This window comes from Cervus elaphus, chromosome 27 (assembly GCF_910594005.1).
Source record: "Cervus elaphus chromosome 27, mCerEla1.1, whole genome shotgun sequence".
In the NCBI taxonomy this organism is placed as follows: Eukaryota; Metazoa; Chordata; class Mammalia; order Artiodactyla; family Cervidae; genus Cervus; species Cervus elaphus.
The window spans coordinates 5,687,274-5,712,669 of record NC_057841.1 but is presented as its reverse complement, the minus strand read 5'-3'; the positions used below and the strand labels follow the sequence as shown (position 1 = coordinate 5,712,669).

The window sequence follows — 25,396 nt, the reverse complement described above, 5'->3', positions numbered from 1 at the left end:
GTCTAGACCTGTCCTGTGAATGGAGTCTAACCACTCATCCTCCCATGACTAGCTTCTCATTGAGCATCATGCTCCCCAGGTTCATCCATGCTGTGTCATGGGTCAGGGCTTTATTCCTTCTTATGCCTGAATTGTACTCCATCCTGAGGCAGGACCACATTTTGTTTATCCATTCATCTGTTGGTGGACATCTGGCTATTTCTACCTATTGACTATCATTAATAGTCAATAATGCTGCTATAAACTTTTCTGTACAGGTTTTTGTGTGGATATCTGCTGTCTTTTCTCTCGAGCACATGTCTAGAGACAGGACTGAGGTTGTCTGGTAACTTTGTGTTCAACTTTTTATGGACTTGCCAGACTGGCTGCACCAGGGCACCTTCCTGCTTGGGTGTGATACTCAGACTCTGCCACTCCTTGCCCACAGCTGTCATTATTCCTTTGACTTGGGCCATCACAGTGGGTGTGAAGTGGCTCCACTGGTGGTCTTGATTTGCATTCTCCTGATGAAAGAGGATGCTGGGTTTCTTTGCAGGAAAGGCTGTGCTTCTGCACACATCCAGCAGCCAAGACCCCTGGGGTGCTGGGGCGCCCTTACAGACACAGCTCTGCCCGCAGAGAGGTGCAGATGTGTAAACAAAGCAGGTGCTTGCCAAGCACAGGGTCCCAGACCATCACCCATGAAGTGCCCCCAAGCCACGATCCAGACGGGCCTGCAGGGCACAGAGGGAGAGAAGGCAGCAGTGACGCCTTCCTTCCAGATCCTCAAAAAATCAGAGCAGAGACTGAAGTGTTGGCCATTCTTTGCTGGTCACAGGACAGAACTAGTCTTTCTTTTCTTTTTTTTTTTTTTGGCCACCCTAGGAGGCTTGTGGGATCTTAGTTCCCTGATCAGGGATTGAACCTGGGCCCTTGGCAGTGAGAGCGTGGAGTCCTAATCACTGAACCACCAGGGAATTCCCAGAACAAAACTATTCTTAATCTTAAAGTTGGGGGCAGAAATGGCAGAGGTTTAGGGAGAGGAGAGTCTCCTGGGTGGAAGATCAGGAGGCCCAGGACCTTAGTGCGAACGTGGGCTGCGGCCGGACTCCATCCCCGCCCCCGCACCCCCACCCAGCCTCCAGGATGGAAGGGCGAGTGCCAGGGGCTGGGGAGCTGCGGAGGTGTTGTCCCCAGGCGCAGAGCCTGGCTTTGGGACGAGGAGAAGGCTCAGGGAGTGGATGGCGGTCGTGGTCAAACAGCAACGCGGTGGTACCTGATACCACCACACCGTGCGCTTAGAAGCAGGTAAAACGGAAATTTCTATGCTGTGCATTCTCTGCCAGGATGATCATTAAAAGGTCGTGCTCACTCTGGGCTCTGAAACGATGAAAGTAAAACAAACAGTGGAGCTGGGATAGGCCTGTCCGCCGAGGTCCCGCCCCGCCCAGGCCGCCACCCGCGCGCCTCTCGGGTCTTGCTCTGCGCATCCCGGGCCATCGCCGCCGGGAGCCCAGGGCGGCGGAGCGGACGCCGCGGAGCGGCCGACCCGGGGCCAGCCGGCCCGTCTACAGCCCGGGCCCGCCGGCCGCAGACATGGACGCACCGGGCCCGGAAGCACCCGGCGGGCGCGCACTGCGGGACGCGGTGAGTGGGGACCCTTCCGCCCTGAGCGCCCCTCCGGGATGGACGCCCTGCCCCCGAGGCTGGATCCCCTCGCCCCTCATCCAGCCCGCGAAGCGCCACCACCCCCACCCACCCCCAGCTGCTTCCCATTTGCAGAAGGAGCTGCAGTGCCAGAGATGAGATGGCCCAGGGCTGGCAGTCTCATTAAGAAGATTTGGTTAGGTGTACACAATTGAATCCACGTTTTTCTGACCAAAAAAAAAAAAAAAATCTGATTGACCGCCGGGAAGCGCTCCAGACAGAGGGCCTGCTCCACACAGGAAAGCAGCGTCCAGCGGGAGACCCGCCTCGGCTCTAAAGCGGAGATAACACTGTGCGCGGAGGGAGTGTGTCCTGGACGGGGTGAGACTTCCACCTGGAAACTCAGGGCAGCTTGAGTGTGCCCGCCGTCAGTCACAGGGATGGTGTTCCGGTTTGGCCCCCTAACAGGTTTCTGCAAACCCAGTCCCGGCGAACAAGCACCCACGAGTGTAGGGGCGGCGTGCGCCCACGCGGTGTGCTCTGGGGACCCTAGCAAAACTCCTTAAGAATTCTTTGAGAAGCCGAGGTTAGGGATTTTCTCCTATGCTATCTTCTGGACGTCTGACAGTTTGTTTCTTGTATTTAAATGTCTGATGGCTTTGAGTTAATCGTTGTGGATGGTGTGTGGTACGGGTCAGGCTTGTTTGCTTAGTTATGGTTGGGCTGTCACTGTTCCAGCTGTTGGTTGAACCTGTTGGTTGATTTTCTTTACCCTTTGCGTGGGAATGCCGCCTCACCCTGTCCGGAATCAATTAACTGTAAGGTGCACCCTCTGTGAAAAGCAGTACTGGAGGTTCCTAGATCAGTAAAAACAGAATTACCGTGTGATCCAGCAAGCCCACCTGGGGCATGTATTCAGACAAAACTATAATTTAAAAAGATACATGAGCCCCTATCTTCACAGCATTATTCACAAAAGCCAAAACACATAGAAACAATCTAAATATCCATTGACAGATGAATGGATAAATAAGATGTGGTATGTATATGTATGTAATGGAATACTACTCAACCATAAAAAAGAATGAACTAATGCCATTTGCAGCAACATGGATGGGTCTAGAGATGATCATACTAAGTGAAGTAAGTCAGACAGAGAAAGAAAGACATCATATGATATCACTTATATGTAGAATCTAAAATATGACACAGATGAACCTATCTACAAAACAAATAGTCTCATAGACATAGAGAACAGGCTTGTGGTTGCCAAGGGGAGGAGGAGGGATGGGGTGCGAGTCTGGGGTTGGTAGATGCAAACTATTACCTTTAGAATGGATAAACAAGGTCCTAATATACAGCACAAGGAACTATATTCAATATCCTAGGATAAACCATAATGGAAAATAATATTAAAAAATAATATATGTACATGTATAGCTGACTCACTCTGCTGTATAGCAGAGATTGGCATGACATTGTAAACCAACTGTACTTCACTGTAAAAAAATTAGCATCAAACAAGAAATCAACTAACTGTTTTTAGGGATGGTTCCCCTTCCATGGTTCTTAGAATGCTCTGCATCACAAGTAAATATATATTCACTTGTCTTGTTCAATTTTTCAGGCAGAAAATCTATTTCAGGAACTTCAAGAACATTTTCAAGCTCTGACGGCAACATTAAACCTCAGAAATATCCTTTTCTATTTCATAACAAATATTGCAATGCTTTTGGACTGTTGAACTGTTGTGGACTATCTTGTTGTTTCCTGCTGTTGGTGGATAATTACTCACCCCGAGCTTCCTGGTGTTTTCATCTGTGCTTTTACAAAGCATCCTGATGTATTAATTACCACCTGAAGGTAATACTTCCAGCTTGACCAGCAATGCGGGGTGTTTATGTAAGGCAGGGATAAAACACAGGACATACATAAAGTACATACTATCCAATGGGCTTTTCCAGCAGGCTTAACTAAATCTGGATGGCCTGTTCAGTAGCGTTTGTACTCCCTCAAACAGTCTGAACCCTGCACACGCGCTGGGAAGGTCTTCAACCTAGGGATCTTTATAATGACTCTCCTGGCCTTGGTTTGCTTTGTAACTTCAGCAGCTGACTATCTGGTAAGACATGAATTCAATCAAAGTTAGGTAGAGTGTTTGTTTCTGGTTTAAGAAAACCCAGAAAAAGGGACACTTGCCCTAAGACATCCCCAGGTGAACTCACATCACACAGTTAAACTCCTGCCTTAAAATGTGTGCGCATCATTTGCTGAGGGAACCCTTTACTTGCAACTTTTGATCCTGCAGATGGGGCCCAACAGGGAAAAGAAGATTCTTGAACATGATAAAAAGAAACAGTAGGAAATTGTTTTAAACAAAGGTAATTTTCATCATATGTACATGCTGATTAGACTTTGGTTAAAACACAATTAAATATACCAGACAAGCTCACAGCCTAGAATTCATGTGCAAAGAAAGGGAGCCAAGTTTTCAGAACTGGGTACACAGTGCGAGGATTAACGGCAGCTCCAAGCCCGCGGGACACGGTTAGTGAGCACTGACCTGAAGGTGTTTGTGCCTTCAACTCCCTCCTTTCATGTGCACCACAGGGAGTTTTCATCAGTCTTTGAGGGACCGAGCTAGGTGCCCGTGTCCCATGTTCTGCTCTCCTTGACCTTGTACTGGAAGAAATGGGGGGTCGCATTGAAGACTTGCAGAAGAACGTGAATGACTTGATGGCCCAAGCCGGGATTGACAGTCCTGCTCAGAAACACAGGTGAGGCCTTATTAGGGCACTAATGTTCACCTGTCACATGTCCTCTGCTTTCCTCTTGAACCTTTACCCCGTATTTGTTCACTAAGGGAACTACTGCTTCTGCACTGCATGAAAAACCTTTAGGATTTTAAAAATTCACAAATGCTCTTTTCTAAGTAGAACAGAAACACTCTCTCATTGTTCCTTAAAAAGTGCGCATTTAAAGGAAAAACCACCATTTAAAAAGTGGATTTTATTAAAGTACTTTTCACCCTCATCGCTCAAATTAGCCTTCAATCAAAACACAAGTCACGATGAGTGAGAGATCGGGAATGATGACTAGTGGCTTCTGTTTGAGACAGTACATTCATTTAAAGAAGACACAGATGCATTAGGCTCTCCCCCTGGTTCACGAGCGCTTCCTGAGGGTCCCACCCCGCCCCCCCAGAATGCAAGCATTTCTTTTCTGGTGGAATTTTGCACTTCATTTTTTTTTTTTTACTATTTTATCTTTCACGTTCATTTTATTTTTATTGAAGTTTTTATTGTATTTGATGTACAATATTATATGTACAGGTGTACATGTAATGTGTACAATGCAGTGACTCACAATTTTTAAAGGTTAAACTCCATTTATAGTTATTATAAAATATTGGCTACATTCCCCAAGCTACAATGTATTTTTGTAGCTTATGTTATATAATAATTTATACCTCCGAATTATCTAATCCTAACTGCCTCTCCCCTGCTCCCCTCTCCCCAGTCGTTTGTTCTCTGTATCTGTGAGTCTGTATATTCACTAGTTTGTTATGTTTTTTAGATTTCACACATACAAGTTATAACATATAATATTTGTCTTCCTGTGTGTGACTTATTTCACTTAGCATAATGCCCTCCAAGTCTACGCACGTTGCTGCCAATGGCAAATTTTCGTTCTTTTTTATGACTGAGTAGTACTCCATGGTATATATATACCACATCTTCTTTATCCAGTCATCTGTTGGACACTTGGGTTGCTTCCCTATCTTGGCAACTATAAATAATGTTGCAGTGAACATTGGGGTACATGTATCTTTTTGAATTAGTGTCTTTGTTTTTTCTGCACTTCATCTTGAAGATGTAGATAAATGCTAGGCTTCAGTTCTCAGACTGAATGTGTTGTCTGTGTAACATACCTGGAGACACAAGCCTTATTTTATTAAGATACTCAAGCATGTTTCACTGACATAATATTCTGCTTCTGTGAGCACGCTCTAATTTTAGCTGAACAGGTAGATGCTGTTGTTTTCCTCGCTTTCATTTCTCTGTCAGTTGTCATCCTGAGTCAGCTGGCAGATCACCTGTGCTTACCTTGCTGAATCAGAGCGAGTTCACTGTCAATGACTTATTTATAAATTTCTACATCTGCTGTTCTGGTGGAAAAGATCACTGGAGTCTGCCCTGGACACATGAGCTGCAGGTCTGGGGGCGGGCACTCCAGCTGTCTGCAGAATACTTGGCTCTACCCTGGTGGGGGCACTGCCTCAGACAGACCCACCTGCCCTGGAATGCTGTCCTCCCTGCAGGTGCCGAGCACCGTGCGCTGAGGGGGCTGGTGGCCAGGAACGTGGTCCCTTCCTGTCACCACCCAGACTCCAGTGGGCTGTTTTAAGTTTGGTCAGAACCCATCATAGGTTAGGCATCAAGTTAAATGGACAAGTAGATATCAAAACCTCACCTTTTTGATGCACATACAGCTATTATTTAAAGCAGCATGAGAGGTCAGTTGCTGCTGCTGCTGCCAAGTCACTTCAGTCATGTCCGACTCTGTGCGACCCCATAGACGGCAGCCCACCAGGCTCCTCCGTCCATGGAATTTTCCAGGCAAGAGTATGGGAGTGGGTTGCCTTTGCCTTCTCCTGAGAGGTCAGTTAATGCCTTTTAAATTAAAAGAGGTACCTGAATAGGTCTAAATCTGTTTGGCTAGATCTGTGCTCATCGCTTTTGCTGGGCCAGGGGTTCCTAACACAGGGCTCTTGCTGTGGATTTCAGGGGGTTTGGTAAACACCCTAAGCTTGTGTTCCTGCTGTGAGTAAGGGAGTCCATGAACCCCCAGACTACTGTTCCACATTCTCCTGGCTCCCGCTCGGGTGTGTATCTGAACACCTGTCCTGCTGCAGGGAAGCAGGCAGGCAGTTGTTCCAGGAGAATGTCTGCACGCTTTTGATGCGAAGTAGCCTTCTGCCATTGGAAGAGCAGGCACTGTTTATTTGCCTTAAATTGTGCATCCACACAAGCGTCTGACTCAAATGAGAATCGTTTAACATTCAGGTTTTCTATATACTGAATTTTTCCTGTACAAAACTGTTCTAGTAATTACAGGAAAGTAAGGTACATTTTTTTTGTTGATAGTTTTGGAGTCCAGTTTATTTAACTGCACATTAACTGATATTTAAATCAACCATTACTTCTTTCAATTTTTTTCTTACAGACTTGAAGACAGAACAGTCATTTGAAAATATGAAAAAGTGAAAACTACTATAACAGGTCAGTTTTCCTCCAGAATTAAGCTCTATATAGAGGTTTCTTAAGAATATCATAAGCAGTTTTCTATAGAAGTTGCTTCTTCAACATCTGCACTTCAGTTCAATAATTCCAGTCACATGATTTGGGGGAAGATTCATGTTCACCGTCCAGTCCAAGCAGACCCTGATGGTATGTTCTCCAAACCAAAGGAAAACCAGAGAAGCAGCTGATGCAGGAGCTCTGGACTGCTTCCTGGGACACCCTCACCTGCCCCGCCCCCACGTAGAGGTCGTGACCAAGGAGGTGCACAAAGATTGCACCCACCTTTATCTTGTCATTTATAGATGTTTTCAAGTAATTGTCAATTCACCTATCTCTGAGCCAAAGTAAAAAAAAAGCTATGATCACCTAAAACAAGGTCCATTGTAGGCTCTTATAAAAAAAAAATTATCCCTGCATATAAAAGAAATCATACTCTTTATACTAAAGTCAAAAGCACTTCTACAATTCAGAATTACACACTATCGATACTTTTTTCTATGCAAGCAATTTTATATAGTTCATCATATTGCTTGTAATCCAATATCCTGTTCTCATATCATAAACACTTTTCCCCATGTGAAAGTTTCATACACACTTTGTATGGTTACTATACTCTATCATGTGGCTGAAACAATTTAACCACCTCCTTAACCATTCCTTGGGGTTGAGGTTATTTCTTACTTTCTGGCTAGTATAAATGTGCTTTAATGAGCATTGGCTATCTTCGAATTCTCTGCACATTTCTCTAGGGCCAGAAGTATGACCACAGGCCAAGCACACTGAGCAGAATGCATGTAAGAAAGGAAGGGTCATTTTACCAACAGTAATGCAAACCCAAAGTTTTCAAATTGCATCATTTAAATTCAGTGTTCTTGGTGGCTTAAAATCATATTTCCATTTGGTTATATGAAAGATCTCAAAGCATCTTAGCTGTAATTTTAATTTTAGCAGAAACTAGAGAAAATTACTTGAATTAAAGTAAACCAAACAGATTTGCATTTCCATGAATAACACAGAACACAACTTAAAGTCCAGGATTTTTAATAAATTAAGTAAGTAGGAAAGAAAGCTTCTGTTTAGTTATTAAATAAAAACATAGACATTGTCAAAAATTTATTAACTTCTTTGCAAAGAAAGTTCTCAGCTTATCCTCTTTTATTGGCTCATTTGGCCGTTTAACATCTCAATTATTCACTCAAACCACAGATATCTACCTTTAAAGAGATTACTTGGTATTTTTTAATATCATATCTGTTTCAGTACTTTCCTAACACTTTTACAAATAATTGCTATTTTCCAGCACCCTGATACATATATTTAGAAGAAATCAGAATGTTTTCACAAGAGGGAAAATAGTAGACAGATTTACATGTACTTAAATACTCTTATTCTAATCTAAATGGGATTAACACAACTTTAGTAGAAAGCAGTTTATTCATTGAATACCTAAGTAAAATGGAGTTACTTCAATATCAAATCCTATACTCTAGGATTGAATCTGTAATTTAAAACTCACTTAACACAAAGTTGTGAAACTTATGAAAATATAAAGCTTAATAATAGAGTTGAATCTATAAGGCAGAAGTGCTGAAAGTTTTAAATTCTCACATTTCATTTTCTTTTTTCCAATTGCCTGATCTATCATCATAGATTTTTAACTCTCCCCAAATCTCCTTTCAGCACTCCCGCCCAAGCTTTTTGGAAGTGAATTCCATCACCTCACACCTCCTTCCCTAGCAGAGCCTCTCTGCAGCCGCTAGCTCCCCTCAACCACACCACATTCCCCAGTCCCAGGCCCTTGTCCCACCACAGGGCCTGGTTCCAAGGTTCCTTCTGGACACACACACACATACACACACACACACACACTTCTGGACACACACACACACACACACACTTCTGGACACACACACACACACACACACACACACACACCAGTTAGCACTTTTTGTATCTGATCTCAGCTTGAACATGATCTCCTGAGAGGTTCTTTCCCTGAATGCCTGTCTGGGTCTGATGTACTTCATGTGGTCTCTGGCTGACTGTCACAGTTGTCATTTCACTTCTTTGTAATCATTTGAGTCTCCTCCACAAGGCAGCAACCGGTTTGATTTTGCTCACCTCAGCTTCTCAGGGCTGACACCAGCCCTGGGACCCACGAGCTACTCAAACATTTTTTTAAATTAATGAATGAATTTTTGAAGTTTCTAAATACTTTGCAATCTTTTCTATGATGCTTTTTGCCCACAGAGATGTGTGAGAGCTTGATCACTTTTTGACAAGAAAACCAGAGGCCACAGGGAAGACTGGGAACAACAGCAGTGACTGTAGACTGGGGTGGTGTGGGGAGGCACCTCTGAGCTCCTGAGGGCGCTGAGTGTTATTTGTAAACCTTTGACGAAAAGTGTAAAAATGCCAAAAAGAATGCTAGCATCAGTTGCATTTAAAAACCATGTAGGAAAACTCTTCAAAATGATACCCACCTAAAGCAAGTCTTCCAAAAGGTCCCAGTCTGATCTTCAAGACCTCATATAGTCACAAGAAGTCTGAGGAGGTCTTGAATATACACCCTGCGTTTTAACTAAGCAACCCAAGAAACCACACTCTGAGTGTGGTTTCAGAAACATCATCAGTGCGGTTTTCTAGGAGAGTTGTATACAGTAGATGCTTTGATTCGGTCGGTGCCTGCTCCTCATCTCTTACCGGCTCGGCACAGACAAAACTGGGCATTCTAGCCTATGGACACTTGAATGCCTACGTAACAGCCTGTTGCAAACAGATGGCTGCTGTTTCTTGTACTGTTTCAGATCTTTGTTGTAAATGTCTTAAAACTATGTAAATAGCATTATACCCCAGTATCCTTCTGTACCTAGTTTTCCATTCAGTGGTTTGAGATTTGCCTGTGTTAATACGTGTAGGTCTAGATCAATGTAACTAACTGCAATATAATAGTCCTTTGACTATTTATCATTTGTTTCCAAATAATGCTGCAATAAATAACTCTGCAGAGACATCACTTTGCCAACAAAGGTCTGTCTAGTCAAAGCTATGGTTTTTCAGTAGTCATGTATGGATGTGAGAGTTGGGCAATAAAGAAAGCTAAGTGCCGAAGAATTGATGCTTTTGAACTGTGGTGTTGGAGAAGACTCTTGAGAGTCCCTTGGACTGCAAAGAGATCAAACCAGTCAATCCTAAAGGAAATCAGTCCTGAATATTCATTGGAAGGACTGATGTTGAAGCTGAAGCTCCAATACTTTGGCCACCTGATGTGAAGAATTGACTCACGGGAAAACCGATGCTGGGAAAGACTGAAGACAGGATGAAAGAAGATGAGATGGTTGGATGGCATCACCAATTTGATGGACATGAGTTTGAGCAAGCTCCGGGAGTTGGTGATGGATAGGGAAGCCTGGCATGTTGCAGTCCATGGGGTCGCAGAGTCGGACACGACTGAGTGACTGAACTGAGTGCTGCAGTACTCTCATGTCTCCTGTGTGTGCTTGTCTTTCCAGTTTACTGATTACTTACTCTATTACTGAGTATATTCTGTACCTCCTAGGTTGGTTGCCTCTGTGTCAGCTGCCTTGTCTAATTCCTGGACTTTGCAATAAAACTCATCCTGGGAAGAATGGGAAAAAGAAGTCTCTTTATGCTCAGAGAACTGGGGGTATCATCACCTTTCTCTACTAGTTCAACTTGAAAAAAAGCAACATGCACAGCAATGAGGCAAGGTTTGATAGCCCTACAGATCTAGGTTTCAAATTCATGTCCTCTGCAATTAGTTGTGGTGGTTTAGTCACTAAGTCATGTTTGACTCTTGGGACCCCATGTACTGTTGCCCACCAGGCTCCTCTGTCCATAGAATTTTCCAGGCCAGAATACTGGAGTGGGTAGCCTTTCCCTTCTCCAGGGGATCTTCCCAACCCAGGGATTGAATCCAGGTCTCCCGCATTGCAGGTGAATTCTTTACCAGCTGAGCCACAAGGGAAGCCCAAGAATACTGGAGTGGGTAGCCTTTCCCTTCTCCAGGGGATCTTCCTGACCGAGGAATTGAACTGAGGTCTCCTGCATTGCAGGCAGATTCTTTACCAACTGAACTGAGGTGGGTAGGTAGCCATTTCCTTCTCCAAGGGATCTTCCAACCCAGGTATCGAACCTGGGCCTCCTGCACTGCAGGCAGATTCTTTACTGACTAAGCCACCAGGAAAGCCCAATTAGTTGTAACTTTGGTCAACTATGGTTTAGTTTCCTTCTCTGTAAACTATCTACCTGGCAGGTGCTTGGAAGGATTTGAGAAGTGACTTATAAGTTACTTGGTTAAGGGTGAGGTAGATTGTAATAAGATATAGGCTTAGTATTACAGTTAATAAGCTTTTTACAATAAGATATAAACATAGAATAAAGAGGTCAAATCATAATTCAGTGATATTATACTTATAAAGCACCAGTGAAAAGATAATTTTTAAAGTCAAATGTGAATGAAGCTATTACAACTTGTAAATAAAACAAATTTATGAGTAAATTTACAAATGTGAAGTATGATTTTTTTGTTTTTTTTGTTAATAAAGCTTTATCAATGAGAGACTTCATATGCCATGCAATTCATCCAACTAAAGCATACAATTCAGTGATTTTTCATATATTCACAGACATGTATAACCGCCACAATTCTGCAAGATTTCCATCATCTTAAGAAGAAATCCTGTACCCATCAGCTGTCACTGCCCAATTTCCCCATCCTCCAGTCTTAAGCAATCACTAATTAACTGTCTGTCTCTATGGATTTGCCCATTCTAGACATCTCCTATAAATGGGATCACACATGACATAGTAACTAGTTTCTTCTACTTATGTTAATGTTTTCAAGTTTGGAGCCTACATCAGTACTTCATTCCCTCGTATGACCAAGCGATAGTCCACTGCATGGATATAGCACTGTTCGATCCCCTGGGGAGCTGATGGACATTTGAGACGCCTGTCTTTGGCTCTTGTGAAAAATGCTGCCATAAAAATTCGTGTCCAACTTTCTGTGTGGACATACATGTTTGAATCTCTGAGATATACATCTAGGAGTGACTCTGATGGGCAATTCCACGCCCTATTTTTGAGGAACTGCCACAGTGATTTCTACAGTGACTGCACCACTGTCCCTTCCCACCAGCAATGCATGTCATCCAGTTTCTCACATCCTTCTCAGCACTTGTAATAACAGACTCTTGAATCTGTTCACACCCATTCTCATGGGTGTCAAGCGGCATCTCCTGGTTTTGATATGCATTCCCTTGGTAACTGATGACGGTGAGTATCTTTTCAGGTAATTACTGGCTAATGGTCTTACTTGAATAAATGTCAGAAGTATACTATCAAATGTCTTTCATATGCCAGGTACTTGGGATCACATTTGCTTTAGCACCTCATATGATACAGTATTATACTATTTTCAGAAAAATTAAAACTGGAGACATTAAACTGCCTATCTGCAATAGAGTTTTATATCCATTTTTAATTTTTTAAAAAATATTTATTTGGTTGTACTGGAATCTTTAGTTACGGCATGCAAATTCTTAGATGCAGCATGTGGGATCTAGTTCCCTGACCAGGGATCAAACCTGCGCCCCCTGCATTGGGAGTGCAGTCTTAACCTCCAGACCGCCAGGGAAGCCCCTATCAGTTCAGTTCAGTTCAGTTCAGTTCAGTTCAGTTCAGTCACTCAGTTGTGTCCGACTCTTTGCAACCTCATGGACTACAGCACGCCAGGCCTCCCTGTCCATCACCAACTCCTGGAGTTTACTCAAACTCATGTCCATTGAGTTGGTGACGCCATCCAACCATCTCATCCTCTGTCATCCCCTACTCCTCCTGCCTTCAATCTTTTCCAGCATCAGAGTCTTTTCCAGTGAGTCTGTTCTTCGCATTAGGTGGCCAAAGTACTGAAGTTTCAGCTTCAGCATCAGTCCTTCCAGTGAATATTCAGGGTAGATTTCCTTTAGGATGTACTGGTTGGATGTCCTTGCTGTCCAAGGGACTCTCAAGAGTCTTCTCCAACACCACAGTTCAAAAGCATCATTTCTTTGGCACTCAGCTTTCTTTATAGTCCAACTCTCACATCCAGAGATGACTACTGGAAAAACCATAGCCTTTACTAGACGGACCTTTGTTGGCAAAGTCCCTATATCCGGTTCTAAAAGCACATACTTGTGTGTGTGTATCTTTTTAAAAATTTCATTCTTTGGTAAGTACACTCCTGTTTCAACAATGAGTCAATCTGATAAGGCAGTGAGCCTTTTCACAGCAGAGGGCCCCCAGGGAATGCTGTGACTGAGTACAGCAGGTGTCAGACAGCAGACGCTACCATCCTCTTCACAAAGGAGAGATCTTGCCCAAGGTTCCCAGTAAGCGATGGAGGACGGCTGTGAAGCCAGGTGTGGGCTCCAGGTATGCTCCCCAGAGAGTTCCCTCTGCTCCTCCACGCCAGGTGTCCACTCTTGACTTCATAGTCTGTGTGCACCGAGATGTGCCCGGGAAGATTCCAACTAACAAATGCCGCTGGGGTAAGCGATTTAGGAGAGGAACTTGAGATTGTGATGAGGAAAGTAGCTACATGGACCGAAGGGTCTGGTTTCCACGTAAAATACACTGTATTAGATTTGATCTTAGGAAGTATAAGAATCAGCTCTTAGTCTTTAAAGGGAAGACTGCAAAAATCATTATTTTATCATACTGTTCTTATAACCAGAATAAAATAAAATTTTTCGTTGTGTGTATTCTTCCTGAACTCAAGCCTTTGGTTCTGTTGAGAGTTTAGCTGTGTCCCTGACAATTTCTGCACTGGAAGTCCTCACCCCAAGACCTCAGAATGTGTCCTTGTGGAGATGGGGCTGTTGCAGACGTCATGACTGGAGATGGTCACGCTGAAGCAGGGCAGCCCTCACCCCATGGGACATCTGAACAGACACGCACACAGGGAGAACACCGCGTAGGATGAAGGCTGGGACTGTGGTGAAGCATCACCAGCCAAGGGACAGTTAAGACGCCAGAAACCACCAGAGCCAGGAGAAGGGTGGGAACAGACTCCTGTCAGGCCCTGGAGGACCAGCCTGACAGCTGGATCCAACTCTAGCCTCTGGAACCATGAGACACACTGAGCCTCACTCAATGGTAAAGAGTCAATTCTTGACTGCCAAAATCATTAATCTATACACTAAGTTTCTTAGTAAATAAACAATTTTGACCATCCCCATCACCGTGTATTTTATTTATTTCAGTTAGATATTTACAGATATTTGCTGATACAAAAATACAATGACCAGGCAGACTGAAAGGCGAGGCAATGCCACCCACACTGCAAAACCCTCCAGCTCCTTGAGCTTTCCCAAACGCTTTCTCAAAGGCTTTAAATAGTTGAAAATACTTCCCCATGAGAATGACCCCAGGGCACCATGTGCACCGGGTGGACCGAGCTCAGTATCTGTACTTGGTGGAGTAGTCCTTTGGAGACACGACCAGCCCGCGGCCCTTGCGGGCCCCCCGGTACACTGTCTCGATGATGTCGATCATCTCCTGCTTGTCCTCCATGGCCCAGTTGATCTTGTTGTTGTTGCCGGTGCCCAGGTCGATCATGATGTGCTTGTTCCTGTAAGAGGGAAGGGGTCAGTGCTCACAAGAATCCCTCTGAAAAAGAACTGCATGGAAACATGCCTTACATCCCCACCTCCATTACAGGTTCTTGTCAAACATCAGCACAATCAAGAGGACCCACCATGGTTTAGAAGACTGGAAACCATCTAAATACTGTTAAGACACTCGTGTTCCTTCTGTGTGCTCTAATTCCTTAGGACAAATAACCTACCGGGCAATCAAGGGTCGAAGGACACAGCCTCAGTTACCTGGAAAGCCAAACAGTTTTCCAGGGGGTTGTAGTAACTTACAGTACTTTTTCAAAGCAATGTGTGAGTTTCTCATGGTGTTCTTGCGAGCACTTAGTGCAAATGTTACTGAAAGTCCTACTGACTGTGAAGTGAATGATATTTTGCATTCCTCAATTCTCCATAGATGGATCTTTCAAGAAGCTACCTTTTAAAATGAACTTATATGTGCACTTCATAAAATACAGATATTAACTCTTGCTGTACCAGCTGCACTAATGGTTACTGATTTAACTTTCTGTTTCTGAGAGGTTATGCGCCGGGCTGCCGGCTGCTGTTTCCTGGCGTGGGCTCCACCTGGGGCTGCAATGAGGTTTCCTTCCAGTTAGGGCGAGCTTCCAGGAGGCAAACTGGACGTCACTCTCCTGCTGCAAAAACTTGCTTCCAGGAGTCACACGGGCCCAGGAATCCCGGCATCTGGGCCTGGCCCTGCCCTCCCTTCCATACCTGCCACTCCCCACCCCCACCTGTGTCGCCCAAGTCCTTGCAGGTCCCCACGCGTGTGGGCCATTCTGCCCTATGCCCCTGCTGGGCTCAAGCTGAACTTACTCAGCAGCCTCTACACACTCCCTGCCGCCTGATGACAATCAGTATTTGTGCCTCTGCAAATACCTGCTGCAATACTGTGACTTATAGGAAAAATATATATGTGGTCACTCAAAAGATATACTCTCCTATGTATTTGGTTTTATCCACAGTTCCTGGCTTAATACTGCCAAAACCTTTGGAACTGTCCACAGTAAGAGTGATGGGATATTTGGACTCTGGTCCTCAGTTCCTGAAGACACTTCATGGCCATAAAGCTAGATAGAAATGGGTGCCTTGCTATTCCTAGGCACCTCTTCTGTTACAAGGGAGTTCATGTTAATGAAGGCCACTTCTAGATCCTACGACTGCTTGTGGGTGAGGGGAAGCCGCTCCCACCGGCACGCACACACGCTGTCACCTGTCACTTCTTCCTGGTTTCCGGTGCTGTCTGCTCTGCTGTTGCCATCAGAGGATGTTCTGTGACAGCAGGCACCCTGTCTGATCTGATTCAGGTCCCAACATAGACATAAAACTGAGCAGGACTCTATGTGTATACATATTTGGTGAATAAATTAACTAAAATACTGCTACTACTTGACTTAGAATTCTGGGTTGCAGGAACAGCAGAAGGCTTTGTCTCCTTTTCCGAGTGCAGCATCAGTTCTAAAATATCAAAATACACACCCAGCCCCAGCACCACTCAACCTCTTCCCCCAGCAAGGCATCTCCTGCCCCTCAAGGCTTGTCACATGCAGTGGAAGGCAGGATCCAAGACGGGAGGACTTTGGGAGAATTCTGAGGGGTAGACAGAAAAGACCCAGACTGCCTTCAACAGCCTGTCAGTAGGAACAAGGACTGGGAGGAGGCGGGGATGTGTTACAGAGAGTGGAGGATGTCTGCGACACTCCAAAGTGACGGACGTGGATACCAGCTGAGGACACCTAAGTGTCTAGAAGGTGCTGCCGAGTGTCGTGCTGCTTATAATAAAAGGAGAAGAGAGACAAACTAGTGTAAGATCTGTTAATCAGAAAAATTTCTCGGCCTCTCCAGATAGTAGAAGGTGCTGAAATCCAGAAACGGCTGCTCAACTCTTGACAAAGAGGCCACACAACCTTCTGCGGAAACCTAGGAAAGACCTAAAGTCAGAGTGTCCAGTCACAGGACAGGCTCTTCCCTGAGGAAACAGCTGTTGGGCAGAGGGCACCCAGAGCCCAGGACAGGAACCCTACTTGCTCAGGCTGAAAGGGAAGAGCATGCAGCGAGAAGAGCTGACAAAACCCCAAAACGCTGTTGGCAGGAAGCAGTTGAAAAATGAACCAGCTGCAAACGCCCTTCATGAAAAGGCAAAAAATAAAAACCTGCATTGGGCCAGGAGGACGACCCAGTGCTGCATCAGAGCCCCTCCTCCCCATCTTCCCTTTTTGTAAGCCCAGAAGACTGTTTCTCATGACTGTTCACACTGCATCCTGGAGGAGGGGCCACAGATAAGGAACAGCCTCCAAAGCTGGCCAGAGAAGCCTCATCCACACCTGATTCTGCAATGGGAGCCGAGGGTGGGGGCCACGGAGGGGGCAGAACATGAATCTCTGCAACTGGGGGTGGGGGTGGGCCTAGTCTGGCACGCTGCAGTGCACAGAACCCTAAAAGAGCCCCTACCTCCCGCCTGAACCCCCGAAACTGTTCTGCAACGCGACCATGTCCATCATCAGGTACATGATACCGCACAGGGGGGTCTGCAGCGGTCCCCATGGTTACTCATCAGTTGATTTTAAAATAAGGGGATTCTCCTGGATTAAGGGGTTCATCTAATCCAATCACACATGCCCTCTGAAAGCAGAACAGGGTGTTGGAGCAGCTTATGAAAAGAACTCGACTCACTGATCAGGGTTTCAAAGACAGGGGGGCCTCTAGGAGCAGAGAGGGGCCCAGCAGAAACAGATCTCAGACCTGTGACCACCAGAAACTGGATCCAACCAGTAGTGCCCCCTGAGCCAAGTGGATTCTTCCCTGACTGACAGCCTAGATGGGAGCCCAGCCTGTGACTCTGGCCTTCGGAGACCCCACGTCAGAACCCTGAGCCTGCCTGGACTCTGACCTACAGACCATCAAGTTTGTTACACAGAACAGAGAGTGAGTACACACCCTGCACACCCCACCTAGACTTCCTCACCCACTAGGGAGCTCTGCTTCTAGAGCTGGCCTAGTGTTTACATTGCTACTTACTAACTTCCGCAGTAACATAAGAAATTCTGACAAGTAAAAACAGTGTCATATGGTGATTTCTTTCCAAATTAAACCTCCACAACAGAAATTTTCTTTCCACTCATGCTGTTACTTAACTTTATCACAGAAATACCAAAAACCGTGTTTATATCTGAATCAGATTCCTGTGTCTAATCAGTAGCTACTCCACATTCTCCTTTCATGCAAAGTTTGCAAATCATAGGTGCAAATTCATTCAAGGCAATCAGGGAGATTCTATTACTCGAGCCAATGATTGATTGACTAGGGTCCACAAAAGAATTTTTCAGCTGATAAATGATCTTTTTATAAGATTTTGTATTTATAAGCAAACTAACGAAGTACAGGTTTCCCTCTTGGATATCACAAAAGGATGCTAAACAGAGTCAGTAATATATTTAAAAACTGAGTTACTGTAAACACATTCTTCAATTTAAAAAGTGAATTACTGTAAACACATTTTTCATCAACAGATTAAATTTAAAGTTATCTTAAATGTCAATAAGAATGTCCTCCATTTAATTACACTTCACCTAGGTCCCTGGGCAGTTATTTCAAAAGGGTAATTTGTAACTGAGTAAATGGTGTAACTGAGTAAATGGTAAAACTGGAATTGTTACTTTGAAAATTATTTAAAAGATCACATTGATTGCCTGGTGATACAAACTGTATTATGATATGACTGCATTACCACTTCCTTCTAAAGATACCTTGATTGCATTAAATGCCCAGACCACCTATTCAATTTAAATAACAACTTTAAGATAAGTGAACATACCTGAAGAAAAACATGACAGTACACGGATCATATAACTCATACATTTTGTTGAAGTCAGGTACTTCTGTAATATCCACAAGATAAATAACCGCAAAATTTTTAACCTAAAAGTAAAGGAGATTGGAGGGGAAAAGAACTGAAATAACAAATCAACTTTTTTTTTCTGTAAAAGCACATTAAAAAACAAAAACAAAAACAAAAGAATCTGTATATAACAGGACAATTTTCAAACTAGCTCTGCAACAGGTTTTCCCAGGAGATCTGCCATGTGGGAAATCACTTCACTAGCATCACAGTCCTGAGCAACTGTCCATTAGCATGCTTAACGTTTTCCAGATAGCAAGTTATGAGAGTCCTGCAAGAAAAGTCCACGGACACATCATTCATGCTGATCCAGTAAAATGCTACATGAACTTTTACAAACATTTAACTGTATGTAGCAAACAAATTTTTTAAAACATGCCCCTGGAATTCAGCCACACATTTCCCTCTAACTTAGGTCTGGACACCTGCCTAACAACTCAAATCATATTGTAGGTAACAAATGCTCTAATTTCTTCCTTAATTGCAAGTCCATCACAGAACATTTAGAAAACTCAGAAAACCATAAATAAAATTACATCCAATTCCAACACCCAGAGTTAATTTCTGAGAACATATTTTTACTATATTCTTTCCCCTTTTCTGGTCTATATTGTTTATGCTGTTCTAATAAAATGTGATCATACAGTGATCATACTATAATATTTTGTATCTCACTTTAATTATGAGTGTCCTCATATAAACTGTATACTATATATAAGAAAACAATCAAAACAAAACTTTATGGCTACTTAACAGTTCATCAAATGGCTATGCCATTATTTTACCATTCTTCTGTTATTTTTATTTTTCATGAATATAAATAAAATTTCATTAATATCAATTATTCATATATTAACATTATTACCCTTAAATTTATATACATATTTCATTATTTCTTAAGGATATACACCTAAAATAGAATCTTTAGAACAAAGGACATGACATTTTAAATGCTCCTTATAATTTCTGTCTCAGTGCCTTTTAGAAAGCGTATACCAACTTAAAATACTGTGGGTTGTGGGGAGGGAGGTGGGAGGGGGGTTCAGGATGGGGAACACATGTAAATCCATGGCTGATTCATGTCAATGTATGGCAAAAACCACTACAATATTGTAAAGTAATTAGCCTCCAACTAATAAAAATAAATGGGAAAAAAAAATACTTTGGGTTGAATTATGTCCTTTTACCCTAACAAGAAAACAAACTGAAGCCCTGACCCCTCGTTCTCAGAAGGTGGCCTGACCTGGGAACACGGTGCCTGCAGAGCACATTAGCGAAGGTCAAATGAGGTCATACTGGAGTCTGAACCATGATCCAACCCGGCTGGTTGAAACAGGCCAAGGGAGAACACAAACACGCCAACTGAACCCAGAGGGCTAGGGAAGGCAGCTAGAAGTCGGGGAGCACCCCAGGAGGGGACACACCAGGATGGGGAGAACAGCAGGGACTTTCACGAGGGAGCATGTTCTGCTGACATCCCAGTCTCAGACTTCTGACACCCAAGCTGTGAGACAACACATTTCTCTTGTTTTAATCTGCCCCATTTGTGATGCTTTGTTACGGCAGCCCCAGAAACTTCACAGAAAATGCACATTTCTTCTTCCAAACTAACTCTAAAAATCTGACTGTAATTTACCAGTGAAATAGCATGGGATTTGGTTTAATACTAAAGTACAAAAACTGAGGGATTAAATGGCACAAGACTGACAGAATACTGGTAATTGCAACAAGTACAGAGTCCACTATGCTCTGCTCTGTACATCTGGGGATATTAAGAAATATTGACTATGGACATTAAACCACCACCTTCCACAAAAAGGAGGGAAGGAAGTTTACATTCACAAGCACGCCTTTTGCTGACAGACGTCAGTGCCGAGGTAGGGGAAGAAAAGGAGTCTCTCCGAACCTCTCCCACATCCCCTCTTCCTGGTGAACAGAGAGAACACACCTGCAGAAGGCAGAGAGCGAGCCGAGCACCATGTGGTCCCATGCACACAGAGACGGAGGACTGCTGAAAGCAGCCACTCTGCTCCGCTGTACGACTGCCTCCTGGCAAAAGGTACCCTGCTGGTTTATGAGTTCTGGTGGTTGTGGTTTAGTTCCTAAGTTGTGTCTGACCCTTGCAACCCCATGGACCATAGCCTGCCAGGCTCCTCTGTCCATGGGATTCTCTAGGCAAGAATACTGGAGTGGGTTGCCATTTCCTTCTCCAGGGGATCTTCCTGACCCAGGAAACGAACCTAGGTCTCCTGCCTTTCATAAGTCCTGCCTGCATCTAGTTTTACTAAGCAGAGATGTTTTATTTTACTTCTTCTCTCACAAAAAGAAAAAAAAAAGATACTACAATGTAAAAGTTAGGTATTAACATCACAGTATAACCACACACACACACACACACACACACGCGCGCATAGCCTCCTAAAGCATAAAATGACAACTCGATGTACAATTTTCACACTGTGAATGTTGGTTTTTATGTGAGACTTTTTAAAAAGGTCTTATTTTCTTTTGCCTCCAATAATGAGTAAGAAAACTGTAGCTCATTCAGAAGTCAAAAAACATCTGACACTACAGGTCTTCATCATCTCTTCCTTCCACATAAATCCCATCATGATAGACGAGAAGCCTCCCAAGGTCAGGAACCACATCTGCTGTCTTTTCTGGTGGTCCTCGAGCCAACCAGGACCTGACACACCCAGGGGACCAGTAAATATCACTAGTTGAATGAATGAACTTCAGAAATACACATATATTTCAAAACTCAGAAAATGTTTTATTGTCACTATGGACTTAATTACATAATCCTGAGTTCAAACAGACCTGCCTTAAAAGATGGTCTGTTCTTCCTCGAGGAGGTGACCTGAGAGGCCCTCTAGCCCTGCAGCACCAGCTGGCCTCTCTCACACAGTGACAATGCAGTTCCACAGTCCTGCACGCCACTCAATGCCACTCACGCATGTCACTAAGACCGAAGGCTGTCAGTGTTGCCTTCCACCTTCTCTATGAAGCTCCTCCATTAGCTAAGAACCCACCTAAAATTCTGGACAAATGTTCTTGACTGTCAATTGGTACTATGTATTTTTGAAGTATCAATTTTTACATTTTTAGATAGTTCCTTTCAAAGCCATCAAAAAATTGCGTGATAACTTCCTTTTCTCAAACTATTATTTGCCCTGATTGGTTACTGGTTCCTATGAGATTTCTCAATTGAGAATAAATTTCTGCAGGTTCAACCTACTGTATGACATGTTTAAGAAAGACCCCCAGAAGTCATTCCTAAATAATTCCATGAATACATTTACCTTAAATACAATCTTATTAGAAGGTCTGACTATGAGATAGTATAACTGAGGTTTTGCATATTTTAAATTCTACTTGTGTGAACTCTTTAAACATACAAAAATTAAACATCCCATTTATTCTTACACATAATGGGACTTGGTCACAGTGCTGCCAAAGTACACTCCTCCAAAATGGCAAGACAAAATAGTCTTACCTTGAAGCTGTGCACAAAATCACCCACTAATCAGAAAACTTTATTTTTTTTAATATTTATTTTTATTTATTTTGCTGCACCGGGTCTTAGTTGTGGCATGTGGGATCTTTAGTTGTGGCACATGAGAGCTAGTTCCCTGACCAGGGATTGAACCTGGGCCCCCTGCTTTGGGAGCCTGGAGTCGGGGCCACTGGACCACAGGGAAGTCCTGAAAACTTTATTTTGATAATAATTCTACCAAACTCCAGACATCTGTAAAATCTTTCAACAAATCTCTATGTTTTTAGTATAGCTCAAAACTAATCCGGCATGAGGTGGGGCTGGAGCTGCTGAAGCAGAGTCAAAAAAACACATTCCAGGAAAATAGTATAATCAAGTCCAGCCTCAATGTTGGAATTTTACTCACTTTAAAACAGCTGGGGTATCCAAACAGGGCTCGTAACAAGATGAGGAACATCTCCCATTATCTGCCATTTCTGCAGAGGGAGATAGACAGTTAAATTGTTCTTTATACTAAAACCTTAAATTTCAAAAATTCCTGTTGAACGTCCCCGAAAAGGGCTTCCAGAATTATAAACTCATATTCTGCCCTTATACTAAGCAGAAAATAAAACATTAACAGTTTTGTAATGCATTTCAAGTTTGCATTTTTAATGACTATACTAATACATAGTATTGGAAGTTTATTAAAATAGAAATCCAAGTTCTGGATAAAAGAAAAAGAATAACTTAAAAGACCAAAGAAAAATACTCCAAGTGAGCCCAATTAAACTGTTCTTACCAACAGGTTCTATTCCAAAAAGAGCACACCTGCTAGCACTACAGCAATTTGGTCTCTGACTTCTACATAGGGATTAAAAAAGAACAATTCTGGTAAAGGTCCCTAAAAACTTACATTGACACAAAATCTGTCTCCTAGCTAAGAGTATCTTGCTGAGCTTTGCTCAGATATGAACAGCAAACAACCCTCACACTTCTGCCATCCTAGCCTTGTGCTGAGGGCGACCGGGTCTGGACATCCCCTGGTACTTACGCGCCACCTGCAAGGCAGAACCCAGAACACACACCTAAGTTACGTCAGCGTCCACACAGCAGTGATTTGATTACTGGAACAGGGTCTTCATCCGTTATCACTGACTTCTGCAGTCTCTGCCCTTGACCACTGCAGCTCAAGTCATGTGGAAATGACCTCTGACCCGACGGGGAGGACCCAACTGGCAGAACCCTGCTCTCCTGAGTTTCCCAGGCATCTCTTCAAGCTCCCTCAAAGCCTTGGTGTCCAAGAGGAAGGGGAGGGTAAGGTTATCACCACAGACTCCTGCTCTGACTCAGTTCTCGTTGAAGGGATTCAGAATTCCTGGGGGAGCTTCTGGACCTCACCTCAGATCTGCAGAATCTGACTCTCTGAGATGCACTTTCGGTGACAGACACAGAAGGATGGTCCCTAATGTTCACAGTGACACCACCCCTACCTCACTCTGCCTGTCCTACCAAAGAGGAGACAGTGAAAATTACTGATGGCAGGTCAGACTACTTTTCCATTCCTAAATACAAACTATATCCTTATACCTATTACTCTTTACTCAAAGAAGTTATTTTAATCCAGCCCATATTAGCATATCTTACTCCTGTGAAATAAATGATGGCTTCAATGTTTCCCTTATTTTTATACTTTATTAAAATGAATAACCTTTCAAGATAACATTGAATATTAAAATTTTTTACTAATACCCTAATATTTTTGCCTCTTGCCCTATTACTTGCCCTATTACCACAATTGCAAAAATCTAAATCAAATTTGGACATGGATTTGGGTGAATTCTGGGAGTTGGTGATGGACAGGGAGGCCTGGCGTGCTATGGTTCATGGGGTCGCAAAGAGTCGGACACGACTGAGCGACTGAACTGAACTGAACTGAAATCAAATTTACCCTAAAATACCCATGAGACAATTACAGAAAGAGAATTAAGCCCTAATTATTCAACAGTGCCCTACAATTGCTCTTTATTGTGAGCAAATGGCCACAGACAACCCCGTGTACTAAATTTAAGGATTAGGAAAACTAGTTTTAACATTACAGTTCTACTTTTTCCCAATGTTTCCTACACTGGACTCACTCTAAGCTATAAATCAAGTCACTTACAAAGAGCACCCTGGGGAAAAAAAGGGACTCAAATAAAAAGAAGGTAATTTACTATGTTGTTACCATAGATGTTCTGCTCAATACATACAACAAACACGGTACCAAAAAAATGACAAGTTTTTTAAACTAAGCCATTCAAAGTAAGCTCCTACATTCAGCCAAATTCTGCAAAAGTGTTTTGCTCTTGGCACTACAGATGTAAATTTTTGAAAACACCCTATCAGTTAAAATCCCTATAAATTAATAAGAATCTTTCACTTCTTCAGGGAGAGACATCATGAACCTCTTAAAAATTTGAAAATCTATGGAAACTTCTGCCAGTAAGGATATAAGCTATTCTGACCAATTTCAGGGAGCCCATCCTCATACCCCAAGGTAAGTCTGTACTTCTGTGAATCTTACTGCTTCTCTTTAACTGGTGAACTGGCTGTACTTTTAATTCTTACCGGCCAAACAACAGCAATCCAACAGGATGCAAACACCAAACCGGATAGCAGGACGCGACGGGAGGTGGGGCTGCTTTACCTTTTCAGCAATGCTGTACAGAACCTCATCCATCTTCATGCAAGTAGGGTCCCAGTCGTGCCCAAACCGAATGACGACCACGCGGTCTTCTTCCGAAAGGATGGCCTGATCCACCTGCCAGCCATTGTGCAGGTGCGGGAGCATGTACGACATCTTGGGCCAACGGGTCTGCGGGTGAATGGGGGAAATCACCGGCCAGCTCCTCCTAGCTCCCCCATGGCACACCAACGGGACCCCCCGCCCCACGGAGCCTCACCACAGAGCCCCCCCACGGGGTGTCACCCTGCGGGGCCCCCACCCCACGGGGGCTCAGCCTGAGGGGCCCCCAGCCCACAGAGCCTCACCACGGAGCCCCCGGCTTACGGGGGCTCACCCCGAGGTGCAGTCGATGCGCCGCCGGCAGGGCCAGGCCCGCGTCCACCAAGTTCCGACCCCGATCCCGCCACAGGAACGCCTCTGCGCCCCGGCCAAGAACCCAAGGCCAGGGGACGCCTGGAATCGCACAACCGCACATCACTCGCCGCCCCCTCCCCACAGTCTCCAGCCGCGCACGCACCTCTGCCCACACGGGGCCCTCCCGCTCAGCGGTCCTTCCGGGCGCGGAGCGTTCTCACAGGGTGTGAGCGCCGGCGAGTGGGCCCGCGCGCCCACAGAGCGTGAGCGCCGGCGAGTGCGTGCGCGCGCCCGTAGAGCGTGAGCGCCGGCGAGTGCGCGCGCGCGCCCGGGCCGGGCAGGGCCGTGGACTCC

At 44.2% G+C, this 25,396-nt stretch overlaps 2 protein-coding genes across 8 annotated transcripts; one reads left to right on the top strand and one right to left on the bottom strand.

The window, feature by feature from the left end:
* The first annotated feature begins 1,325 nt into the window (after positions 1-1,325).
* HSBP1L1 (heat shock factor binding protein 1 like 1) lies at positions 1,326-14,706 on the top strand. Of its 6 annotated transcripts, none has more exons than XM_043889585.1 (5): positions 1,326-1,626; positions 3,254-3,320; positions 4,310-4,403; positions 6,853-6,908; positions 14,652-14,706. In XM_043889585.1, the coding sequence occupies exons 1-4, from the start codon at positions 1,576-1,578 to the stop codon at positions 6,875-6,877; spliced, it is 237 nt and encodes a 78-aa protein (XP_043745520.1). In that variant the 5' UTR covers positions 1,326-1,575; the 3' UTR covers positions 6,878-6,908; positions 14,652-14,706. The 6 variants fall into 6 exon arrangements, with proteins under 6 accessions (XP_043745520.1, XP_043745521.1, XP_043745519.1 ...); XM_043889586.1 differs by lacking the exon at positions 14,652-14,706 and adding an exon at positions 11,797-12,490; XM_043889584.1 differs by lacking the exon at positions 14,652-14,706 and adding an exon at positions 10,489-10,567.
* TXNL4A (thioredoxin like 4A) lies at positions 14,170-25,351 on the bottom strand. 2 transcript variants are annotated; one of them, XM_043889579.1, is made up of 4 exons: positions 25,206-25,351; positions 24,650-24,817; positions 18,402-18,505; positions 14,170-14,562 (listed from the first exon to the last, which is right to left on the bottom strand). In XM_043889579.1, exons 2-4 carry the CDS (start codon positions 24,800-24,802, stop codon positions 14,391-14,393), a joined length of 429 nt encoding a protein of 142 aa, XP_043745514.1. In that variant the 5' UTR covers positions 24,803-24,817; positions 25,206-25,351; the 3' UTR covers positions 14,170-14,390. The 2 variants fall into 2 exon arrangements, with proteins under 2 accessions (XP_043745514.1, XP_043745515.1); XM_043889580.1 differs by lacking the exon at positions 25,206-25,351 and adding an exon at positions 22,388-22,457 and having other exon boundaries at positions 24,650-24,788.
* Positions 25,352-25,396: the final 45 nt, after the last annotated feature.